General features: G+C 36.8%; 3 protein-coding genes across 4 annotated transcripts; 1 reads left to right on the top strand and 2 right to left on the bottom strand.

The window, feature by feature from the left end:
* Positions 1-8: 8 nt before the first annotated feature.
* Positions 9-10,704, top strand: dnajc16 (DnaJ (Hsp40) homolog, subfamily C, member 16; the record flags this gene model as incomplete). The annotated part of the gene is given in 16 exon segments (XM_084098506.1): positions 9-59; positions 861-881; positions 883-1,055; positions 1,157-1,223; positions 1,304-1,634; positions 1,727-1,911; positions 1,990-2,094; positions 2,178-2,336; positions 6,129-6,259; positions 6,339-6,516; positions 7,586-7,768; positions 7,936-8,012; positions 8,182-8,262; positions 8,346-8,435; positions 9,056-9,229; positions 9,684-10,704. Coding segments are annotated over 16 exon segments (2,415 nt in total). The 3' UTR covers positions 10,093-10,704.
* agmat (agmatinase (putative)) lies at positions 10,696-17,529 on the bottom strand. 2 transcript variants are annotated; one of them, XM_084098507.1, is made up of 8 exons: positions 17,042-17,486; positions 16,368-16,570; positions 16,218-16,266; positions 15,937-16,132; positions 14,729-14,908; positions 12,388-12,472; positions 12,176-12,287; positions 10,696-11,178 (listed from the first exon to the last, which is right to left on the bottom strand). In XM_084098507.1, the coding sequence occupies exons 1-7, from the start codon at positions 17,347-17,349 to the stop codon at positions 12,214-12,216; spliced, it is 1,095 nt and encodes a 364-aa protein (XP_083954633.1). In that variant the 5' UTR covers positions 17,350-17,486; the 3' UTR covers positions 10,696-11,178; positions 12,176-12,213. The 2 variants fall into 2 exon arrangements, with proteins under 2 accessions (XP_083954633.1, XP_083954634.1); XM_084098508.1 differs by having other exon boundaries at positions 10,696-12,287; positions 17,042-17,529.
* A 256-nt stretch (positions 17,530-17,785) lies between these two features.
* Positions 17,786-23,667, bottom strand: pink1 (PTEN induced kinase 1). Its single transcript, XM_084099392.1, has 8 exons — positions 23,200-23,667; positions 21,711-21,977; positions 21,459-21,562; positions 21,193-21,375; positions 20,251-20,414; positions 20,036-20,160; positions 19,682-19,912; positions 17,786-18,839 (listed from the first exon to the last, which is right to left on the bottom strand). The coding sequence occupies exons 1-8, from the start codon at positions 23,554-23,556 to the stop codon at positions 18,549-18,551; spliced, it is 1,722 nt and encodes a 573-aa protein (XP_083955518.1). The 5' UTR covers positions 23,557-23,667; the 3' UTR covers positions 17,786-18,548.
* Positions 23,668-23,766: the final 99 nt, after the last annotated feature.

Raw genomic sequence — 23,766 nt, 5'->3', positions numbered from 1 at the left:
CATGGTTTATGAAAGCGTCACTCAGATGGATAGATGAACTTCTCTCACCATTCGTAGTGGTATATTCATAATCCATTCATGTTTTAATAGTCTTCTCTCGTTTTGATGTCATATTCGTGATAAATGCATGAGCTAGCTAACAGGCTAGCTGGATAATGCACATTCGTCAGAGGTCGTTCTACTGTAACTGCATGTCCTGTTATTATCGCCCTCAGAGCGCGTTTAATTGGTTATTTTCTTCTACCTTTCATTGCGCTTTATGTCGCGTTTTTATGTAATGGTCTAAACACGACTATAGCATGTGTCACTGACATCCATTAGAAACTTCTGTATATTGCATGAAAGCTTACAGTATTTGAAATGGACACCTTTTATTTTAATACGCATGTTATTTTGTATGTTTATTTGGGATGTGGCAGACGAAGGCAGTTCGTCAATGAAGACTGAAATGAAATGAAAAACAGACCCATAATCAGGAATATTTTTTATTCATAGATCTATTCAGTTTTATATTAATATTATTTATAGCCTACTATTAAAATATTTATTAATATTGAGTAATAGCTTTCAGTTGTATATTTTCAGGTAGGCCTATTTTAATTATAGTTTAGGTTTAGTAATTTTGTTTATTTCATTAATTTGTAAGTTTATATTTAACTTTTATTTTAGTTGTAGTAATTTCAGTAGGCTACTTCTATTTAAACTTGTTTTTTTTTCAGTCATTTGTCAATTAAGGCAACATTTTAAATTTACGTTTTTCATAATTTTATATTATTTTAGCTTTATTTCAAATACCAAAAATGATTGCTCTAGTCCAGTCTATCTCCATAATAACCTTCATAATGTCATTATTGTGATAGTCTCTGGGCAGCAGAACACATGGTCATGATGAGGATGGTGGTGGTATTGCTCTCTGTGATGATGGTCTACGTGCTCCTGATAGACACTATGGTGGAAAGCACTGCAGAATTTGATCCATATAAGGTTCTTGGAGTCACCAGAAGCGCAAGCCAAGCAGAAATCAAGAAAGTGTACAAACGCCTGGCCAAAGAATGGTGAGAGTGCTATTTTTTGTAGATTGTAATACTTATACAGTAATTTAATAATGTCTAAATAAGAATGGTACACCATGGTCCTCTTTCATTTCTACTGTCAGGCATCCTGATAAAAACAAAAATCCTGAAGCAGAAGACATGTTCATCAAGATAACAAAGTCTTATGAGGTACTGCAGCTTATATAGACTCCGAACAGATTACATGTTGTCAGAAGTAAGGCTGATGTTAACTTCATGTTACTCCATAGATCTTAACAAATGAGGAGAAGAGAGCCAGCTACAATCGCTATGGACAAACAGACAACACTCATCCGTATGGTCGCGGCCATTACGGTTTCCACCACTTTCATGACAACTTCTACTTTGATGAGTCTTTCTTCCACTTTCCCTTCAACAATAAGGGTGGCCGGGACTTTGCTGACAGCAAGTACACGTTGCATTTCAACCAGTATGTCAATGAAGTTGTGCCTGACAGCTTCAGGAGGCCTTACTTGATCAAGATTACCTCAGACTGGTGCTTTAGCTGCATCCATATCGAGCCAATCTGGAAAGAAACAGTGCAGGAATTGGAAACTCTGGGTGAGAGGTTGTCGATTTTCTAGAAATGAGTTACTAGAGTTAAAATGAGTTTAAGCTGAGTTCCTTCAAGTAAATTTTTTTCTCATTTCTAGGGATTGGAATCGGTGTGGTCGATGTTGGTTACGAGCGGCGTTTATCAAATCACCTGGGCGCACATCAGACTCCATCCATTCTTGGAGTTGTCAATGGAAAAGTGTCTTTCTTTCATTATGCGGTTGTTAAGGGCCACCTGATGCAGTTCGTAGAGGATTTGCTGCCACAGAGACTAGTCGAAAAGGTTAGTGAACATCCTCATTCACTCCCAATGTCTGCATCTTCATCTGGTCTTAAACATCTCCTTCATGGATGTCTGTAGGTCACAGACAAGAACAACCAAGAGTTTCTTAAGAGCTGGCATGAGCTGAACAAGCCACACGTTCTCCTGTTTGACCAAGTGCCTTCGGTTCCTCTGCTTTACAAGGTAAAGTTGGTTAGTAACCTCGAGAATTGCCAATACTCCTTCCAGTAACCCAATGACTGATTGTTTCCATTACTTTTCAATAGCTAACAGCGTTTGCCTACAAGGATTACGTGCAGTTTGGATATGTGGATCAAGGTCTTTCTGAGACTGCTGACCTGCTCAGAAAATTCAATATTAACACTTACGCTCCAACCATGCTTGTCTTCAAAGAGGACGTGGAGAAGCCTGCAGACATTATACAGGTAGACCTGTTCCTTTAACTTCTGTAGGTCATATTGATTGAATGAAGTCTGTTACTGGCATAAATCCACACATATAGTTGATGGATTCACCTGTTTATGTTGAGATTAAGTTGTGCTATTTGGAACATTCTATAGTTTATTTTGTATCAAACTTTTTATTTGAAAGGTCCTGGGTTGGGTTGCACCAGCCATTCGGAAGTTCTTACTGAAATTGGAACGAGTCCACACTAGAGGCTTAGTAACTACTAGCTAATTTGTAACTTTCTCTGAACTTTATTCGATTGCACCATTTGTTCTTAAGTAGGTAGTAGGTCGTAAGCTCTCCGTAAAGTAACGCATAGTCACATAATAAGATGTTTACCCTCAATGATCCAATAGCAGCCTTCAAATACATTGTTACGTGGAAATGCCATGGATTTCATTTTATCCTTGATTAACTTTTTTTGCCTAAAAATAAGTTTCCTTTAAAGAGCATCTTGCAGGTAAAAAAAAAATCTAAATGAATATATAACTGTGTATGAAAATACCATATGAAAAGATAATGCAGGATTTAAAATGTTTTAAAACGACATAAGGACACCAATTTAGTAGATAAAGTTGACTGCTCGTACAAACCGCTTTTTTTCAACATCGCGTCATTTTACGTCACACGAGGGAGACGTGTGCTGTGCTCTGCAGCAGCTCAGTGCAGAATAGGTTGGTATTCAGTAAGTGAGTCAGTGTGTTTTCACTAGTTTTTGTATTTCAATTTATCATCGTCATGGTAAATTTATGTGTTTGTGGAGCTTGCAAAAACTCCAGCCTGTCAGGACATCGAGTACACCGGTTTCCTAACAAGAAAAAGGACGGTGCTATCTTTCGTGCAGGTGAAGAGACGGGATTTCTCTTCCGCGTCGGCTTCGGAAAACGCGGTCGTGTGTAGCGTTCACTTCTGATCGGAGGATTAGGCTATCGTCCCGGCGATATGATGGAGTTCAACATGGGATACCGAAGTAAGAACCGGGTGAGACTCAGAGCTGGTGCGGTTCCTTCAGTGCACGCATCTTTGGGTTCTCCCGCCGGATGTAGGCGCGAGCACAACATCAACAACTGGCAAACGCAATGTAAGCAGAACGAAACTGAGCTACTCGTTATTGTGTTTGTGTGGACCGTTTATCAGTTTGGACCAGTGCAGCGCGAGCCTGATCAAGCAACACTGTAACTGCGAGATCCAGTAAATAAAGCATTTGAATTCGCCACATTAGTAATAACATCGCTGCAAGATCTAGTGAGAAATATTCACATTTCTCCGTTATTAACGGATCAAACAGCGCTGAGGTGGAAACCAGGAATAAACATGAACATGCAATGAATGAACGAACTATCCAGTGTCCACAGATCAGCAACATTCACCATGTCTTTACTGTAGTAACACTAACTGCAACCATGGAAGTTTGGCATTTTCCACTAAGGCCCAGTATGCATCCACTTCCCTGCAACACTGACTTTCCTCAGCTGTAAACCTTGCCTCGCATTTCCCACACAAGCACCTATGGAACAAAAAATGTATCAGGAATAAATATCTCTCTGTCTCTCGATGAGAAACCGCTAAGACTAAGTTATATCACCTAACGTTAGTCTGGGCGGATATTAATGAGCATGACAAACGCCTGATCAAAGCTTAGTTTCTGTTATTGTAAGTTCCAATATGTTCTGTCTAACATTAATCCTGGCCTGTCCCTGCTCTCTTGGCAGCCTAGCAGGCTCATAATAGAGCTCGGGCGTAGACGTTATGGAATGATGCATTGTGGGTAACGGCGGCCATTTTAGAGGCAACGCAGAAGCGTTTGCAATAAAGTAATAGCGTAGCCGACCGGTCTCCACCGGCACCGAGAAAGAAAGAGAAAAAGTTATGGGCCGTGACAAAAAAAGTTGGCTATACCGTATACTTACAAACTTAATAATGAAGCCAAACAATGCTACTTAAAAAACAAATTAGATTATAGGCGAATCGATCCATATGAAGTCTGGAGTAGGCTAATATCAAGCCTCAGTTTCCCTGATATTTTCCTACCTGGTCTGTGGAGTGAGCGCTTACACCTCCGATCCAGAGCCGGATTTACAATTTCCTGTGCCCTCGGCAACAACATTCACACACACATTTTAATTGTTTAATAAACAAATGTTTTTTTTTTGTCACAGTCGGCTGCAAAGATGAGGTTGACGATGCTGATTGGCGATCTTCGCTGTAAGTTAAGTGAACGCGCCAGAGAGAAATGCAAATTGCATACGGATTAACTTACATAAGCAGAGAGCTGTCTGTTTTCTTTCGTTTTGAATTGTTTGTCTAAAAGTAGACACTTTTAGAAAAGTAGAACCTGTCACTGGAGGCTCACTTGCAGTTCACAAATGGATGAGTGCAAGATCTGCAGATCTACAAAGTAAACGCGGAGAAAACAATCGTTCGCACCGTGAACCAAGCATCAGTGGTGACACACACACACACACACACACACACTTGTCAGATTCTGTGAGCTACGAAGCTTGTCTATGTGGGTTTGTTACACTTCAGGAGTTATTTATTATACGTGCAATAATCCACTGTTTTCGTCCGGTTGACGACCAGCGGCGACCCAAGCCATATAGGGAAAACTAATATGATTTATGAGGCGTTTGCCCTGTCGATCATGAGACCGATTACAGCAGTTCACAATACAGCAATACTGAACCATTTTCCAAAAAATAACCTAAATTAATGACCAAATGATCAACGGGTCGTTACCTAATGCCTACTATACGCTACTATACAGTACATCTACTTCCGTACCGTGATTCCCACAATGCATTGCGGCGTGACGCAACGATCCCGAGCTCTATTGTATGGCTGTGGTCCGTCAACAATTTCCTCAGCGTCCGAAATGTCATTGCGATCCACTTTTCCCTGTTGTTTGAATCGACCGCTCTCCCTCGTGCTACGTCACGCCCATTTTCAGATGCGGAAGTAAAATTTTCTCACAAAAACGACTCCAGAAGCCACTGTAGCGTATTTATAATAATTTTTTTTAAAGAAAATCTAGTTCACATTATTTTTCTATACATTGACTTGTTGGATCTTCTAACCTGCAAGATGCTCTTTAAAATACAATACTACTTAATCAATAGTTGTGATGTTATTTCCATCAAGAGGTGCATACATTTTTGGTAAAGGTCTTGTATTGCCAATGCAAGAGTCCAGCACTCTGTAAAGTCTTCTCCAGCACATCCCAAAGACTTTAAATGAATTTAAGATCTGAACTCAAAGGTGATAATTCATGTGTGAAAATTATTCTTCATGCTCCCTCCAAACCATTCTTTCACAGTTTGAGCCTGATGAATCTTGACATTGTCAATATGGCCATGATGTGTCTTCCTACATGCTTGTTTAAGAAATGAAAAGCTACACACTCATCAATTAGGGTTAGAAGAACTGCTGACAAACATATAACATGCTAGAGACATAACAATCACTGCAATAATGATCCAATCATAGACTCTTAAGCGTTTGCCTATTTAAATCTAAACAGCGACTTTTTTTGGCCGGGGAGTGTATTTAGTTTATATGTAGAGTTGCGTTTCAACTAAGTTTAATGGTGCAACGCAAATATATTTAGCAGTGCGTAAGTTGTAACTTAGTGCCCCTTCATGTCAAAACTAGCCTACTGGTGCAACCGGCCCTGGTGCATGCCTTGCTTGGAAAATGGTGGTCATATGAGATGTTTGAGAAGACATAAATGTGTTTACCTCTGACTTTCAATTGATTATCTTCTCCCTCAGGCTAAAGGGATGAAGAAGCAGATAATAGATGAGTTCATCTCCAACAACAGGTTCCTAATGGCCCCTCGCCTGGTAAACCAGAAGCTATTTGATGAGCTTTGCCCAGTTAAACAGTTCCATCGACGCAGGAAGTAAGATGGCTGTGTAAAAATCAGTATTTATTCTGGTGCAACATGTCTTTTCCAAAGGTCTGCGATGTCTTTTCCACAGATATTGCGTTCTACTCATCACTGGTGAGGAAGAGTCCTTCACCACAGGAAATGAAGCGTTCCTTTCACTAGCCTCTGCGAACACTAATGATGTATTGCGGTTTGCTTACGTCTACCAGCGACGGCAGCAGCCTCTATGTGATGTTCTTCTACAGAACAAAGACGGCACACCACCACAGGTAGACCTTATCTTCTCCATGCAGTTTAAGGGGCTTTCGCACCGGAGGAACGTTTTCATAGTTCCTATAACTATTGGAGGAAGTACACGATTTTTGGCAGGAACTGGGGACGATTTTAGTTATAGGAACCGCTTAAAGGGGAACTAAACTTCTATACTTCAGAGTAGGGTCTAACCCAGCTTATTCGTATACCGTTTACTTTCTTTGTTTAACAGTTCTATCTAATAACGTATTAGATAGGACTGTTAAACTGATCATGAACTAATGAAGACGGAGAATGGTAGCGCTGTGTGCTCAGGGTCTGGCTAGCCTGTTCTCTTCGCCATCAAAATAAAAGTTTGCCGCGCCGTCACAATTAAAGTCCCGCACAACAGCATGATTTTACATGATTTACATGATTGCTAAAGTTTCACCTGTTTCCATTCAGATTAAGTGGTGTTATTTGAAGCAATAGTTTGGTTCATTTTGTATGTACTGTAATCAATTTTATTTGCTATACACGCCAATATTTTTGATACTTTTCACAAAACTTTCATGGCCCCTTGAATATTTTGTTGCATGATTATCTGAACATGCATATATCAAAATAAATGCTCCATGCATTTTTTTTTTTATCAACACTTGAATAAGGGTAAGTTTCATTAAAAAAGCAACATTTTGAACAAAAATGAGAAAATCAAGTTTTTTTTTACAAAGACACAACGTGCATAAGCAATGCTTTGATCGCTTGTTCCTGCGCCTTTTTGTCTGTGTTTTGAGCCGTGGATTTAGGACTCTTTCAGAAGAAGTGTAATAGCGCCCCCTACCGTATAACAGGGAAAACACGGAAAGCTGGAAAATTCCGTCTATTGCGGTAAAAGAGTTAATTTTGTAATAAAGTTCAGAACTATTTTACACTGAAATCTTTACATTTTACATAGAAAGTTTTCATTGATATTATCATTAATTAAAATGACCAATCGGTTAATTGGTTATTGGTTTTCCAATCAAAGTCATCAATATTGGCAAAATCCACAATTGGCCACTGACCACAGAAGTCAGCAGCTTAGATTGTGTGTGTGTTAAGCAGGTGGTGATTCTGGAGAGGCGTAATGAAGCTGGTAAGATCCTGTATAAGCCAATCTTGGGAGGATGGAACGGCAGTAAGGAGGACAAACACAAGCTCCTGGAGGAACTCGAAAGACTGCAGAAGGATCCCTCCATCCTCAACTATGACGCCATTCTGCCAGAGCTCAACAATGAGTTCGCCTCGGTGAGTCTCTCAGGGTTTGCTTTTCATGGAGCGTCTTTAATTGAGCAATTAGCACTGACCTACATGCATGTTTCAGTAGAGATCCATGTCCAAATAGTGTTCTGAATTTGCTGTATCAGTCAAGTTTCCTACAATAGTTTAACTTTTGTACATTTATTTATTTTCAGATGTTTTTAATAAGATGGATTTACACGGCATGTGACTACTTGTCTGAAATTATTGATGATCTTCTTCACAATAACTGGTAAGAGAATAAAACACCATTTGACCCTTCGCTAAGCTCCTCCCCCTTTGGTTATGATTACTAACTCAGATAAACTTTAAGAAATATCCCTTAGTGGCAGATGCTCATCTATTTGTAATATTTTGATATTTAATGTTCTATATCAAAGTTAATTTTCTTTCTTTTGCAGGCGTGAGATGATGCCCCTTATGTCTTTATTATTCTCTGCACTTTTTATTTTATTTGGCACAGTAGTTATTCAAGCTTTTAGGTGAGATTTATTGCTTTCTTAATTTTGATGTGTGTTTAGACGGGAAATGCAGAGACATTCAACATTACTGTTTCCATTTTCAGTGACTCAAGTGAGGAAAAACAGCCCAAAGCAAAATCAAATGAGACTGCTAAGACAGAGAACGGTTCACCAAACTCCTCCAACACATCCAGGTTCTCTCGTATATCATGTTTGAATAAATCATTCCACAGAACTTAATCTATTTTAATAATGCAACATTTCTAAGTATCATATTGTTTATTGGATGACATTAAAGATTTTATTATTGATATTGTTCAATTTTAGATATATAATTATAATTAAGCTAATTTCCCTTATTTTTACATTTACATTATTTATAGAATTTATTCATAATATGTATATGATTATAACCGAAGATTAACCGTAATCTTTAGCAGATTTGAAAATTAATATTCATTTCATACTGTACTCTATAATGTTGTGATGCTTAAAATCACTTAAAACAATAGATTTTTGTAACTTTGTCACTCATTGCATCTAAATGACTAAAAAAAGATTCTATAGTAAAAGAAATATAAAATTTGAATATCAGCCTATACAGCAATATAGCATTTAAAATTGATTTTTATTTTTGTACTCATTATATTTTCACTGAATAAAATTTGCATACTAAAATAAGTATAGAATTTTAATAACAGCCATAACATAAACATAATTATCTGCTTATAGGCCAGAATTTTTATATAGATGCTTTCCTACTTTACTTGATCATATCACTTCTCATTCTATTTTTCACTTTACTTTTTTAAAGCAGTCGTCCACCAAAGAAGAACTTCGTGGAGGTGACAGAGTTAACCGACATCACATACACCAGTAACCTGGTGAAGTTGAGGCCGGGTCACATCAATGTAGTTCTGGTACTTACTGATGCCACGAAGAACATCCTGCTCAGCAAGTTTGCCAAGGAAGTTTATTCATTCACAGGGTGAGCCCTCATACATGCCATACATTTGCAGTTACATTGTCTAAAAAAAGGCTTGAGCCATTGATGGTAGAGACTAATGCAGTTATTAGAGAGAGAGAGAGAGAGAGAGAGAGAATCTTGATGAAACTGACAACACGTTTCTGTGCGAGTGTGTGTGAGAGTATGTGCTTTCCTTTCAATACATACTAAGTGGAAATAATGTGTCATTTTTATCCTATTGTTTACTATATTTATTCGCTCAATAAGCCAACAGAAGGCGGTGTTTACATGCCGGGCGAAATCGGGGTAATGAGCAAAAATCTAGCTGTGTCGATTGGTTCATTCCACGTTTAAACAATTATTCCACGTTGGTTTATAATGCATTTACATGACCACACGTGTTGTCGGCTTATTAAAGCATATTCGGTTTAAGAACGTACATTTAAACGCTCTCAATGTTTCCTTTTCCCCGCAGGAGTTTGACGCTACACTTCTCCTTCCTGAATGTGGATAAACACGGTGAATGGATGACTGCTGTGCTGGAGTACGCTCAGGACGCCGTGCAGATCGACACGGACGAGGACGAGGTGTCCGGCCGCAAAGCAGATTACACGGGGTACGTTCTAGCCCTCAACGGCCATAAGAAATACCTGTGTCTTTTCAAGCCAGTCTACACAGGTGAAGACTTGGATAGCAAGCCGGAAGAGGAAGGAGGAGGATCCCGATCCAGGAAGGGCATCACGCGCTCCAGATCCACAACTCTTCAGATCCACCACAAACTGGATCGACTCGGGCTCTGGATGGAGCGACTGATGGAAGGGACTCTGCCCCGGTACTACGTCCCAGCCTGGCCCGGTCTGGATAAGATCACTGTCAATAAATAAAGCCTCATGGAAGCTAGCATGCTTTTGCTAGAGCTAATAACCCAGCTGCACCAAAGGCCTCAGCGAAATCAGACTTGATGCTGCTCAGAGCGCAGATGATCGTGAGACGATTATACATAAGAGTTTGCAGAAGTTACATTAGTTTAGCAGTGTGGAGGAACGGAAGTACTTGAATCGACACGGATGCTGTTTCTGATTTCTTGGGACATATTTACTTTAGCTGCTCTAGTGGAGGGCTTTACAGTCAGTTTGGGTCTTCTGTATTTATTTCAAAGGTTGTTGGTTGAGAGGCAAAATATTGATACAGCTATCCTAGCTTTCAATTTTTGACATTTCATTTCCACAAACAACATTGCAACATGCTGCTAGTTTAAAATAGCTAACAAAAAGTAGCATAACAAACATGAACACTGTAGACTTTTTAGTCATAACTATGTTTACTCATGACAATGCTGTGAATTTTTATGTTTTACAATTTTAAGAGACACTTTCCCTTTTAATTTAACCCCTTTAATCAAGAAAGTAACTTTTTGCTTACATTTTACAGTACGATTTTTCTATACATTAACTTTAGTTAATGCAATAAATGAAATAACAAACAAATACTTTAACAGCATTTATTGATCATGGATAATGTACATTTTTACAGCACATATATGAACATTTTTATCATGTGAAAATAGTGATTCATTATTATTATTATATTGATGCCTAATCCATCAACTAATAACTAATTGCATTAACTAATGTTAACCTTCAAGTGTTAAAAAAAATTTTTTTTACTTGCAATTCCTTACCAAAAATTAATTTTAGGGCAAAATAGAATTAAAATAAAATACTTGGGCGACTTTGAGACATTTAATTTCTATTTGTTAGAATTCAAATTGGCCAAAAGTGCCATTTTAAACATTTTAAATAATTTGAACATTACAAACAATATAGCTTTTACAAATTTGAGTCTTTTATTTTGTTCACATAAACATTCAACAAATTAAGTACTGTACTGTAAGTACTGCAGCTCTTTGTCAAATGCCGATACTTGTGCTAGAAACTTTAACACAAACTGGCACGACTTTACAGCAATACCTGTAAAATATGAGCTGTGTTTCAGTCACAAGGTGTAAATAGTTACATGATTATATTAAATGTCTATGTAAAGATGTCATATGGGTTTGTGTCTCTAAAAATATAAGTTTTGAGAAGTTACCAGATGGATAGTGTAAGTAAAGCTCTTTATTGACCTTTACCAGTCACATTCAGCTATATAGTGCAGCTAACAAATGAGCAGGTAAACATTATAATGACTTATAGTGCCAGATTTCCAGTTGCGTTTTTTCATTAAAGATGTGCTGTGGCATGCAAAAAATATTCTCAACAGTACGTAGAGAAGAAATAATAATACACTTGATAGTATCTTGTACTATGCATTTCATGTTAGCTGTGGAAGGCCGTTTTAGTGGTAATGTATTTGTTTGATTATCTATCACATATGCACAGAAAGTTGTGGGTGCGTTAAATCCACTCCTGTATGAAGTCTTCCATTACTGACGCAATCTGAGTGAGGAGTAATATTACTTTATGTCATATGGTGTTCAATGAACATTCATTATACTTTATAATTAATAATGCGGTATTGGTGCCATTGTACTATATTAGCATTTTATTATATGTTTTGCGATGCACTGGTAAATATCTTAAATTTAAGATAGTCAGCATTAAATCATGCCAAATTTTCATGGCTTACTGTATTAACTCTGTATGACTAAATGTATTTCATGTCTGTGGTGTAAAATATTGACACTGTATCATGTTATTATATAATCCGTTTTATTTATTAATCTATTAAAAATTTGTTTTAAAACTATATCAAATAAACATGAAATGTTTTATTTCCATAATTTTTGTGAAAAGAAATAATTTAATTTCACCCCACAATTCATAAACATCAACGGTTATTGTTATCATAAATTGTGATGGTACGACATTGTTTTGCTACTTCAAATAAAGGTATTTGTTGCTGAAAATAATTTGAATGCCAATTTTGTACATAAATCATGTACATTTTCTGACAATGTGCAATTACCTGGGACATTTCACGATCATCTTAGAAAAATAAAGCAATCAATAGTATTTGACATTCGGAAGGACACACAGCATCTCAAAAAGGAGGTTAGCACCAGTCAAAGCAGTGTTTCCTATGAAAAACAGATCAAACAGAATGAGAAATGAAAACGTTCCGCATTAATGAAATGAATTTCATCTTAAATGACTTATTTACCCAATGTAATACAGTACCTGTGGTGTCATAAGGTGGAGAAACCTCAACCAAATCACAACCGACAAGATTAAGACCTCGACAACCTCGGATGATTTCCAGACCCTGAAAGCAAAATTTCAAAAGACATTATTCTTCAAGCAAACCTACTGTTAATATGTGCAAAGTCTAAGAGCTGCTCAACCCTGAGTGTGGGATCTTGGCTACATCCCAATCACACATTACCAGTACTGAATAGTGTGTCAGTTTAGGTTAGTATGTCCCCCTGCTAAACCCATCTTGTTTTTTAGCAGTTTTATTTTTATTTAAAAAAGGGCACCTGACCGCAAAGCAATTGCTCCAGCTATTTTAATTGTATATCCATAACAAGCTATGTAAGATGTGTCAATTATCACTAATAATTGTTTGTTACATTTTCTATTTTGTTTCATTTCTATTTTTAAGACGCAATTAAGCAAAAAACAAACAAACAAAAAGACAGGTATTTTCCTCATATATATATATATATATATACACACACAATATGTATTTGATGAACTCTTAAAGCCTATCTTTGTGAAAAAAGGTTAAATATTATTATTTTTAATAGCATTCATGTGCAATGGGGGGAGTAGGCCTAATACAATATGTTCCTATGAACCACAGCGTGTTTAACACACAAACGATAAGTTCAGTTAAATTAAGTGAAATTAACAGTTTTGTTTTGATAGCTGGTAGCTTTATTCCTTACCCGTACAAGTTTATAGTTTGAATCGATCTGCCATGTTTTTTTGTTTGTTTGTGTTTGTTTTTTGCATCTTTTATCCACACTAGTTCACTTTCTGTTAATTTATTTAAGTGTAGACAAAGCTTCCATGCAGGATCTGGGTGCTTGCTGTGTGGAAAATCGATCGATAAACGGATATAGCAAAGGAAGTGCATTTAAACTCGCTTGCGCGTGCACGCGAGGGGGAGTGCGATTTGTCCGGGGAGTCGGATTTCGGTAGGCTACAACACCGGCAACGGTAAATGGCAGTGAGCCCAGCCCACCCATCCGAGAAGTGTCGACTCTTATTTTGAAAAGGGCTTATTGAGGGGGCGTGACATCACATTGAAGCAATACCCCTGATTGGCTGATTACACGTGTGGATTGTAGTCACACACTCTGCGGAAAGATAGTGCCAAAAAGATCTGTAGACGTGTGCAGAGGGATCTGTGAATGCCCTGTGATCTGCAAACACAGATTCAACACTTGCATGCTGAGCTTTGCACAGAATGTGTAAGAATGTATTTTTACAGTGGTTTGAAAATACAAGTTAGACTGTGTTTGTTTGCAAATTGTGAGGAGGGCATTTGTAGATTTTTTAATGGGAAAAACAGTTGTGCCAAAATTCTGAAAACAAATGCAACACAATCTACAAACAAATAATGACCCTCATGCGCAGACAAATCACTTTGCATTCATTCAAATTCTGGTTGTCAAGTACAAGTCCCTGATTTCTATTTGTGAATCATAAAGAGTTTGTTTGCGGATTTTAAATCTATTTGTAGATCACATTTTATATTTGTATGTCATGAAGAGTCTGTGGATTTTTTATCTATTTGTAGATCTTGTTTTACATTTGCAGATTATGAGGAGTTTGTTTGCAGATTTTAAATTTATTTGTAGATCTTGTTTTGTGTTTACAAATTGTAATATGCATTTTTGACTCATAGTCTCTTCATTTTCAATGATTATGGCATTATTTTGTCACAACAGCGAAACAATAGTGCCAGAATTCTGAAAACAAATGTGACACAATCTACAAACAGAACATGATCTTCACCTGCTAACAAGTCACTTTACATTCATTCAAATTCTGGTTTTCAAGTACAAGTCACTGATTTCTATTTGTGAATCAGGATGTGTTTATTTGTGGATTTTTAATCTTTTTGTAGATCATGCTTTATATTTGTGGATCACAAAGAGTTTGTTTGAGGACTTTGTATCTATTTGTAGATCTTGTTTTACATTTGCGGATCATGAGGACTTTGTTTGCGGATTTTTAATCTATTTGTAGATTGTGTTTTGTGTTTACAAGTTGTAATATCTATTTGTGACTTTTAGTCTGTCCATTTTCAATGGTTTAGGCATCAATTTACCCCCATAGATATTCGAAATATGTATCCATGCATAAATGTAAAAGTGTGCAGATTCATCCTAGATACTTATTTGTCACAGATTATATATTTCTAGTGTACATTCTTTAGTCATATTTATATGCATACTTGTAAATGTATGATTGTCATCAAGCGAACCCAAAGACCTTCTTTAGCTGGTTTGGGGAGTTTGATTAGTTGCAGATCTCCAGGAGCTTGATTGAGCATCTCTGATGGACATACCTGAATGGGTGTGAGACCCGCAATCTCGGGCGTTCCTGTCCCGGGAGCGTATGCAGGGTCCAGACCGTCTATGTCAAAGCTGAGATAGACAGGTCCGGTTCCCATCTGTGAGCGAACCTCCTCCATGAGAGGGACAAGAGATTTGTGCCAGCACTCCACAGCCTCGACTACACGGAAACCCTGGAAAGAACAAAAAAGTCAATTAAAATACATTTAAATGTATATATAAATAAATATATAAATATGTATATGTGTATGTAATATGTATGTGTATGGAAATATATGTATATACAGTATATCTTTCTAGATCAAGGAGGTTAAAAATAATCTGCTTAATTTAAAAAAATATTTTAATAATATAATAGTTAATTAATAAATTAAATAATTATATATATATATATATATATATATATATATATATATATACACAATAAAATATGCATACAATTATATATATATATATCAAGTTATAAATTAGTAAATATAAATTAATTAATTTACCAATTAAATAAATTATATTTACATGAATTAAAAAAAAAAATATATATATATATATATATATATATATATATATATATATATATTTAAATGAATTATATATATATATATATATATATATATAATTAATTGAATATATATATATATATATATATATATATATATATATATATATATATACACACACACATATATATATATATACATATATATATATATATATATATATACACATACCTGGAGATTGGCATGGTTTTATTTCAGTTAGCCTAATAGCTGGTTTGATTTGCATTGAGAGATGATCTTATGGAAAGTACTCCATGCCAATCTCTAGGTATGGTGAAGGCTATGTGATGATGTGGGGCTATTTTAATTCCAAAGGCCAAGGGAACTTTATCAGGATGCATAGTATCCTGGATCCATGAAGTAACTGGCCTTTAAAAATAAAAATCTGCCTGCCTCTATGGGAATTTAATATAGGGGTGTCCAGACTTATGCACCCTGTATTTTAAGGAAGAACATTTTATTTACGATACATTATTCATTCACAAAGAAAACTGGTGTCCTTAAAGGTTGGATTTTTCCTAATTTTTTTAATTAAGGCATTAAGTTCAATTTCCAAAAGATGATTTTTTTATTCCTCTTTTTAGTCAACTTTAGCATGGGTGTCTAAACTTATGCATAGCACTGTATATATAAAATCCTGATACCTGTGCTCGGCTCCACTCATAATTATCTGGAGAATAACTCGGCCCTCTAAGCCCGATCTGGACGACCCTCTTGCAGTCCAAGAGACCCTCATCCACACAGCGCCTGAAAGGGGTCCCGTGGCCAATCTTCTCACCCAGAATCATGTCACTAGTGTCCGCATGGGCATCCACATGTATTAGGCCCACTGGACCATGCCTGAACAGCAGAAACAGCAATGTTTCAGACTAAATGTAAGTTAGTAATGTAAACTCTGAGGGAGGCCTGCTGAGTGTGCACCAACCTCTCAGCAACTGCCTGAAGAATCGGGTATGCAATTGTGTGATCACCTCCTGGGAATCCAAGACAAGTTGAAAAGGGGAAGTAACATACATATTTAGAGTAGATTTAACACTGATCTGAGTATTCCTGCATATTGAAACTGTTCTCTCACCCAGTGTAAGCGGGATGCACCCTGTGGCCACAATTTTACGGTATCCCTCACGTATTCTTTTGCATGTGTCCTTCAGGTCATAAAGATTGACGTTAATGTCACCGATGTCTGCCACTCTTAGTGATTCGTACGGGGCCGCTCTTGTCCAGCCGTTGAATGGCCTTAACATAGAAGATTCTGCCCTGATGTGCCTCGGACCAAATCTGTAGAGTAAAAGAGACTCATTTTTGTTCACTGGATATTAGGTTTATATAAATGGAAAATAAATAATGAACATTTCCTCCACGTCACAAATTATGTATTATGTTTAATGACATTCAGTGGTGGAAAGGCTATTTTAAACATTTTTGGAAAACAATACTAATTTCATAGCTAGCATTTTAAGTATCATACATACTTTTAAATGATATTTTCACACGTTCTGCATTATTTTACAGCTTGATTGGAAATATATTATTATATTTATATTACATATATGTGTGTGTGTACATGTCTGTGTATATGCGTGTACATATATACACATGCATTGCACACACAGCCACACATGCATACAAATGTTTGTTTTTAAATGTTTGTGTGGGTGCTTGCCTTATGATAATATACAATTATACAACCCAAAAACTGTCACATGGATTTTAGCAACACTCATGAATATGGATTAATGTACAGTATACCTTGCACCGGGACGGTTGGATGTTCCGGTGTCGATAGGAACCCCGACAAACGCCGCGTCCAGCCCGTCCGCTGTTTCCTGAAACGGTAGTTTGCACATAGTCGCGATCCCGCTGACTCTCGCCACAAACTCCGCGCTCGGTGGGACATTGAAACCTTTCCCGGACATTCGCCGTGTGCAAGACACACTGCTCTGATTCCCGTCAACGTTTCCCCATTTAATGACTCTCTGAGAAGCACACGTTTTAAAAACTTGAGAGCCACCAAAGATTACTCGAGTTTTAGTAGCAATTTTGATTGAAGAAAACATGTTTAGCGTCGCATGAAACGAACTCGTGCAGAAATTGGCGAAAAATGCAATGCAACAACTCAGCTGTGCAATCAACTGAGCTTAATAGTCCGTTTGAAGGTTAAGGTTTCGCAAATATGTAAATGCAGAGTTGTATCTGCCAGTTTTAGTTCAGGGGATTCAGAATGAACTTTAGCCTCTGGCGTGATACAGGGGCTGGATCACTCTGTGTGTGTGTGTGTGTGTTGTCGCAATTAAATACTGCCATACTATTCCTACTAGGAATGCAGTATGTAGTAGCCTTTGCATACTTAATTCACAGGAGGACTGGAGCAATATGCCCATGCTTCTTGGGAAATGCCTTTGCCATTTTATCCAAAAGTAATGCAAATATTACAATGATAATATAATGCAGTGTATGTACACATGCTTTTAAAAACTCATCAAATATAACCAATCAATCACCAAACTGTTTTATTACCACATTGCAAAAGACAAGAGTACATATTTCCATATTATTCAAACTCTTCTTTTTGGCTTCTTTCCAGGATATACATTATAAAGTCAACATGCATTTAAAAGTCACTCTTCTACTTACTTTTAATGCACAATGCCTGGTCTTATTGAACAATTTATCTGAACATGTTATTTAAAATACTGTCATAGTGAACTTATCAAAGCATAAAAACTTGCCTTTCCTTTTCAAATCATATCACAAATCCCAAACATTTTTTCAAGCTCTCCAAACAACTCCACTCTGGTAAACAACACCAATGTTTCATGACACAATCAGTCATCAAGGATAATATCAAATTCACATTGAATATCCTGTCAGAAATGCATCAACTTTTTAAATGTATTCTGCATTTATTTGCCTGATTTCTCATAAGCAATATCCTGAATGCTGTGATACACTGTGTATGATAATGCATTATTAATTATGCATGAGTTTGTACTTGGTTTGAGTCAGTGTGGTTATTATGCTGATATGTTTATTCTAAAGTGTTCTAAACTGCATAAAGTATTCTTATATATAGTGAAAAGTGCAAATGCATAAATTGTCATAATTTCAAAATATGTCAGTGATAGACATAAAAGTTAAAGTGCTTTCACAGTCTACAGAAAGAAATGAAAGGAACAGCTTGTAAAAATCACTTTGTAATCAGCTGTGCTGGTTTCTACAGTAAACACACACACACACACACACACACACACACACACTATAGTTCAGGGTAGTGCATGAGCGGAGATTGCCACTGCTCTTGTCCATACATGAGGAAGCTGACAGCGGTGCGGACGTCTTCCAGGTCTATGTTGGCGAGGAAGGATCTCTGGAGTTCAGTTTCCACAGAGCTTCCACTGGGTCCACGACTCTTCAGGAGAACCACAGCAGACTGGCACAGCAGCCAGTCCATCATTTTATCCATTCTGGCCCGATCCAAGCTGGCCAAGACACGCTTGCCCCACAGGCTGATGTGAAGAACGTTAGCGGCCACACGTGCACTGGGGCGCTGGAAACGAGTGAAGAAAATATAAATATTACTTAAATGTGCTACAGAAATCAGGTAATGAACAGGTTTATCCTCTAGGTCAGAGTTCTTAGTCAAGTCTGAAGTGATGATGAGTTTCTATGGGTACATTTCAAATTTTATTGATACAGTCAAATAACTGATACGCAGAAATTATTGTAACATTTTATTTTTGCTTTTTGAAACCAAAAACTACATGATTATAATATTATAAAAAAAAAAAAAAAACATTTTAGGACCATTCAGTTTTTCTCCAATGTACGTGAACCCCTCTGAAATCATATGTATATACAGGTGCTGGTCATAAAATTAGAATATCATCAAATAGTTGATTTATTTCAAGAATTCAACTTAACAGGTGAAACTAATATATTATATAGACTCATTACATGCAAAGTGAGATATTTCAAGCCTTTATTTGTTATAATTTTCAGAGCACTTCATGCTTCCTTAATTTTCCAGCAGGATTTGCACCTGCCCACACTGCCAAAAGAACCAAAACCTGGTTCAATGACCATGGTATCACTGTGTAATTACTGTGTGATTTCATGTAATATTCTAATTTTTTGAAATCCTGTTTTCGTGGGTTTTATGAGCTGGAAGCCCAAATTATGTACAAATAAACAACTAAATACTTGAAATCATTAAGTTGTGGGCCCTGAATCTATAATCTATGGAAGTTTAACGTTTTGAATGGAATTATGGAAATAAACTTTTCCATGATATTCTAATTTTTTGGAAAGGGTCTGTATATATATATATATATATATATATACGTATATATACACACACACACATAGATATAGATAGATTATAGGATATACCTTGCGAGTGTTTCTGTGTAGCAGGAGCTTCACAACTAGCTGAACATCAGCAGGAACATCAGCAGGAAGTGGAGGGAGTTGTCTTTCCTGGTAACTGCGGCTCTCCAGCCCCTCTGAGCCGTAGAAGGGGTTTGGCTGACCGAAGAGCTCATAAGCAATCGCCCCTACGGCCCACACATCTGCTTTACTGTAATCAATCGTCACCCCTGGACCTGGGACTGCTGTGGCCACCTAGAAGATCAAGTAAAGTTAGCATAATTACATATCATGCATTTTTGATCAAATAAATGCAGCCCTGGTCTAACATCTTAGCTGACATGTCATGTTTCAAGAGTAATTCCTGAAGTTTCTCACCTCAGGTGCCATTAGACAGGAGTTTCCCCCTCTGTTGATCCACCAGCTGTTGAAGGGCAGTTTGAGGCCAAAATCCTCAGCCAGACAGCACCCAAAGTCAGTGATCACCAGTCTGGGACACCCGGCTTTACAATAAATAAAAACACGTAACAGCATGATTGAAGCATTTACCTAACGCTGGCACAATACTGCAAGTCTACACTGGAGACTCTTACTGCCGTCATATTCCAGGAGCACATTGTCTGATTTGAGGTCTCTGTGAGCGATGCCCTGTCTGCACAGGTGGTCCACCCCTTCCAGCAGCTGCAACAACATGAGAGAGGCCTGCATCGGGTCTGGCTCACACACCTTCAGGGACTGCCGCAGGGTGTATGGGTAACTACAGCACAGGCGCATCAAGAGATTTATCAGATAAAACAATGACCACAACCACCATTCATCAGAAAATGAGTCTAAAGGCCTGCAAAAACTTGTATCTCACTGGATCTTTTATATTTATTTATATATATATATATATATATATATATATATATATATATATATATATATATATATATATAAAATAATATATAAAATATAATAATTATTTAATGTATTTATTATTTTAATAATGCATACTTATAATACATATTAAATATAATAATTATTACTATTGTATTATTTTTAATAATAAATTCTATAATAAATAAATATAATAATTATGATGAATTATTATTCTTATTGTTTTAGTATTTTATAAATATAATATTTTAATAAATATAATTATTACTGCTATAATTCATTGTAATGTCATTTAATTTTGTATAAATATTTTGATGTAAATAACTATTAATAATTGTGTTCATTATTAACAATTATAATGTTTTAGTATTTATTTTACTAATATATAATTGTATATTTACATATAATTATTACTACTATTCTTATTTGCTATTTATTGTTTTATTAATTATAATTTTTATAATAATATTTTTATGAAAATAAATATAATTATTTCTTATTAATTATTTAAAAAAAATTATTTGTATACTATTTATTTACCATAATTTCATAATAAATATATTTTTATAATCAATAAATAAAATCATATTTATTGCTATTCTAATTAATTATTATTACTTTTTTATTTGTATTTTATTAGCAGAGTGCTTCCTCACTTCTTCATGACCAGGAACAGTGTTCGATTCCTGCCCAAACCCAGTGGATTGAGTCGGGCAGGCAGGACAGCAGGGTACTCCTCCTGAGCTCCAGGCAGCAGCGGGACCTCCCCGGTGAAGGCCCGGTACACTGTGATCACGTTGGGATGAGCGGTCAGCCGTTTAGGCACTGTTCCAAAGTGCCTGTAAAAATAGCAAAGCCACTGGCAATGATTCAATGTACTTTAAGGCCATGTTGTACTGCTAAAGTTCACATACAAACTCACCCATCCAAAGCAATCTCTTCTTGCTCTTTGGATAAAGCACGTGGACATGCAGGAACCAACTCCATAGACATAGAGCGAAGGATGGCGTCACTTGATGAACTAGCCTACAGGACAGTATCAAATGTTCAGTCTGCCATTAGAAAAACCTGTTGATGTATTCTGGAATACTCTATATTTATTCTACACAAAATGCAAAAGAATTTCTCCATTCCAAAATAGAATTAATAATGCTAAAATGCTGTTACTTCTCACCCCAATGTTCCACATCATTTTCATAGCTAAAGGAAAGCTGGGTGTAGCAGGGAACGGCCCTGATTTCTCATTGCCAGTTTCCTTCTGGTTCAGGTCCACCAGTGAACACTTCTCTCTCTCCGCAGGGGCCGCGAACGGAGCCGCTGCCTCATACACGGCTGCACTGCAACCTTTCCCGATCTGTTTCCCAGTGACATAGTCCTCCAACTTGTACCCTGAGGTAAAGGGCTTCAGCGGGCTCTGGAAGTTCTTCTTAGTGAATACGGCCTACATTGTGAGAAAAAAATTCAAATGAACATGTAAATAAAAATGTAATTGCAGTTGAAACACACTTGCAATGTTTTTGTAGCAGGATAATTTTTCCAGATTAAAAATAAAATAAAAATAGAATGGGTAAGTTGTATTCCTAAGAAATGCATGCACTTGCAGACAAAATATAATGGATTACAGATGTAATTGATAAGATGTCATTTGCATATATTTACATACTCTCTGCATACCGTTTGCATATGTACTTGTGGTTAAACCTATTTAATTACAAAACTGACAAGGTTAAATTAAATTTAAAGTACATTTACAATTATATCCATTTATCCAAAGCGACTTACAAAAGAGGAACAAATGCAATTCATCAAAGAGCAAAAATTATTTGTAATTTACAAAACCAGGTTTATTAGACAGCTAGATTAGGAAGCAAGCTAGAAGAGAATAATTTTTTGTTTCTGTTTGTTTGCCAGAACTAGTAATCTGACGCAATAAATAATTTTATCAATGATGGCATGTAAAAACCTGAAATTACTATGGTAGTCTTTAGTACTTTTCTAAGTAGTTTATAACAACTAATGACCGGTTTAGTTTAATAACTTCATTTCCTTCACTATTTTACCAATTGCATTTAATTATGTCTAACAAGGAATATGAAATGTAATATTATATTAACCCTCTGGCACAGTTCGGTAATTTTTTTCATCTATTGGAAACATTCAGTAAATTTCACACAGTTTTAGAGTAAAACGTACTCAAGTTCACTTTTTAAAACTTTTTTCACCTCAGCAATAATCTGCCAAGTGACATATTTAAAAAGAGACCAAACTTCAGTTCAGGCTGTGCTCTAAAGCAATAACGATGACCGTTTAAGTTGGAAATTTCATTTTTAGGTCCATGCTCAAAAAGTGAAGTACCATAAAAATATATATATATATTATATAAAAAACATGACCTAACTAAAATATAGACAAATAATTTCATTTAAATACTAATAAAAAAGATTAACAGTACCAGAGGATTAATTTAACAAATATAACGAGAGACAGACACTCACAACTGCATTCAAAGAATATTATTTTTTTTCAGTTCATGCATTCCCTGGGAATCAAACCCATAACCATGTTCTACTGTTTGAGCTACAGGAATGCTCAATGATCATCATCATCATCATTTGATATACAACTGTAGTCATTGTTGTGTTCTTCTGGGATGCTGTGGTCACCTGTATCTTCTGACACACAGCAACGCTTGTCCTGTCCTCCTCCAACTGCTGTTCAATCAGGGTTAAACCCACCCCAAAAGCCAGGAAAACAGCCCTGTTCCTGGGTGAACCAACCCCAATCACTCTCCTAACAGCGCCGGACTGGAGCTGGGCGGCCAGCCCGCTGAGAGACAGGCGGAAGAAGCGGTACCGGCCAGGTAAGAAGGTCTGCGGCTGAACGGTGCGGGTCGGCCGGGACACACGCAGTCGCTCACCGCGGAACTTCGCTGCCACACGGCCGGCTGGTTTGAAGAGACCCAGCTGGAAAACTGACCTCGCCAGCTCCAACCCCCGACCGAGAGCATGTTTCACTGACATTTTGAGCCAAATAAACAACTAAATTTCGCCTTGACAGAAAAAACAATTAACTTAGGCCCCCTTTACTTCTCCCTCTCAAGGACAGTGTTTACGTAATGCTGATTGGTCGGCGACCAATTTTCAAAATAAAAGTCAGAAGGCACGTATTTCACAATCAAAGTCCAGATGGCATGTTTTTAAAATAAAAATTCGAAAAATCTTGACGCGGTG

This window comes from Abramis brama, assembly GCF_963993115.1.
Source record: "Abramis brama genome assembly, chromosome: 22".
Classification (NCBI taxonomy): Eukaryota; Metazoa; Chordata; class Actinopteri; order Cypriniformes; family Leuciscidae; genus Abramis; species Abramis brama.
The sequence above is the reverse complement of the archived record's forward strand: the minus strand, read 5'-3'. Positions and strand labels throughout refer to the sequence as shown.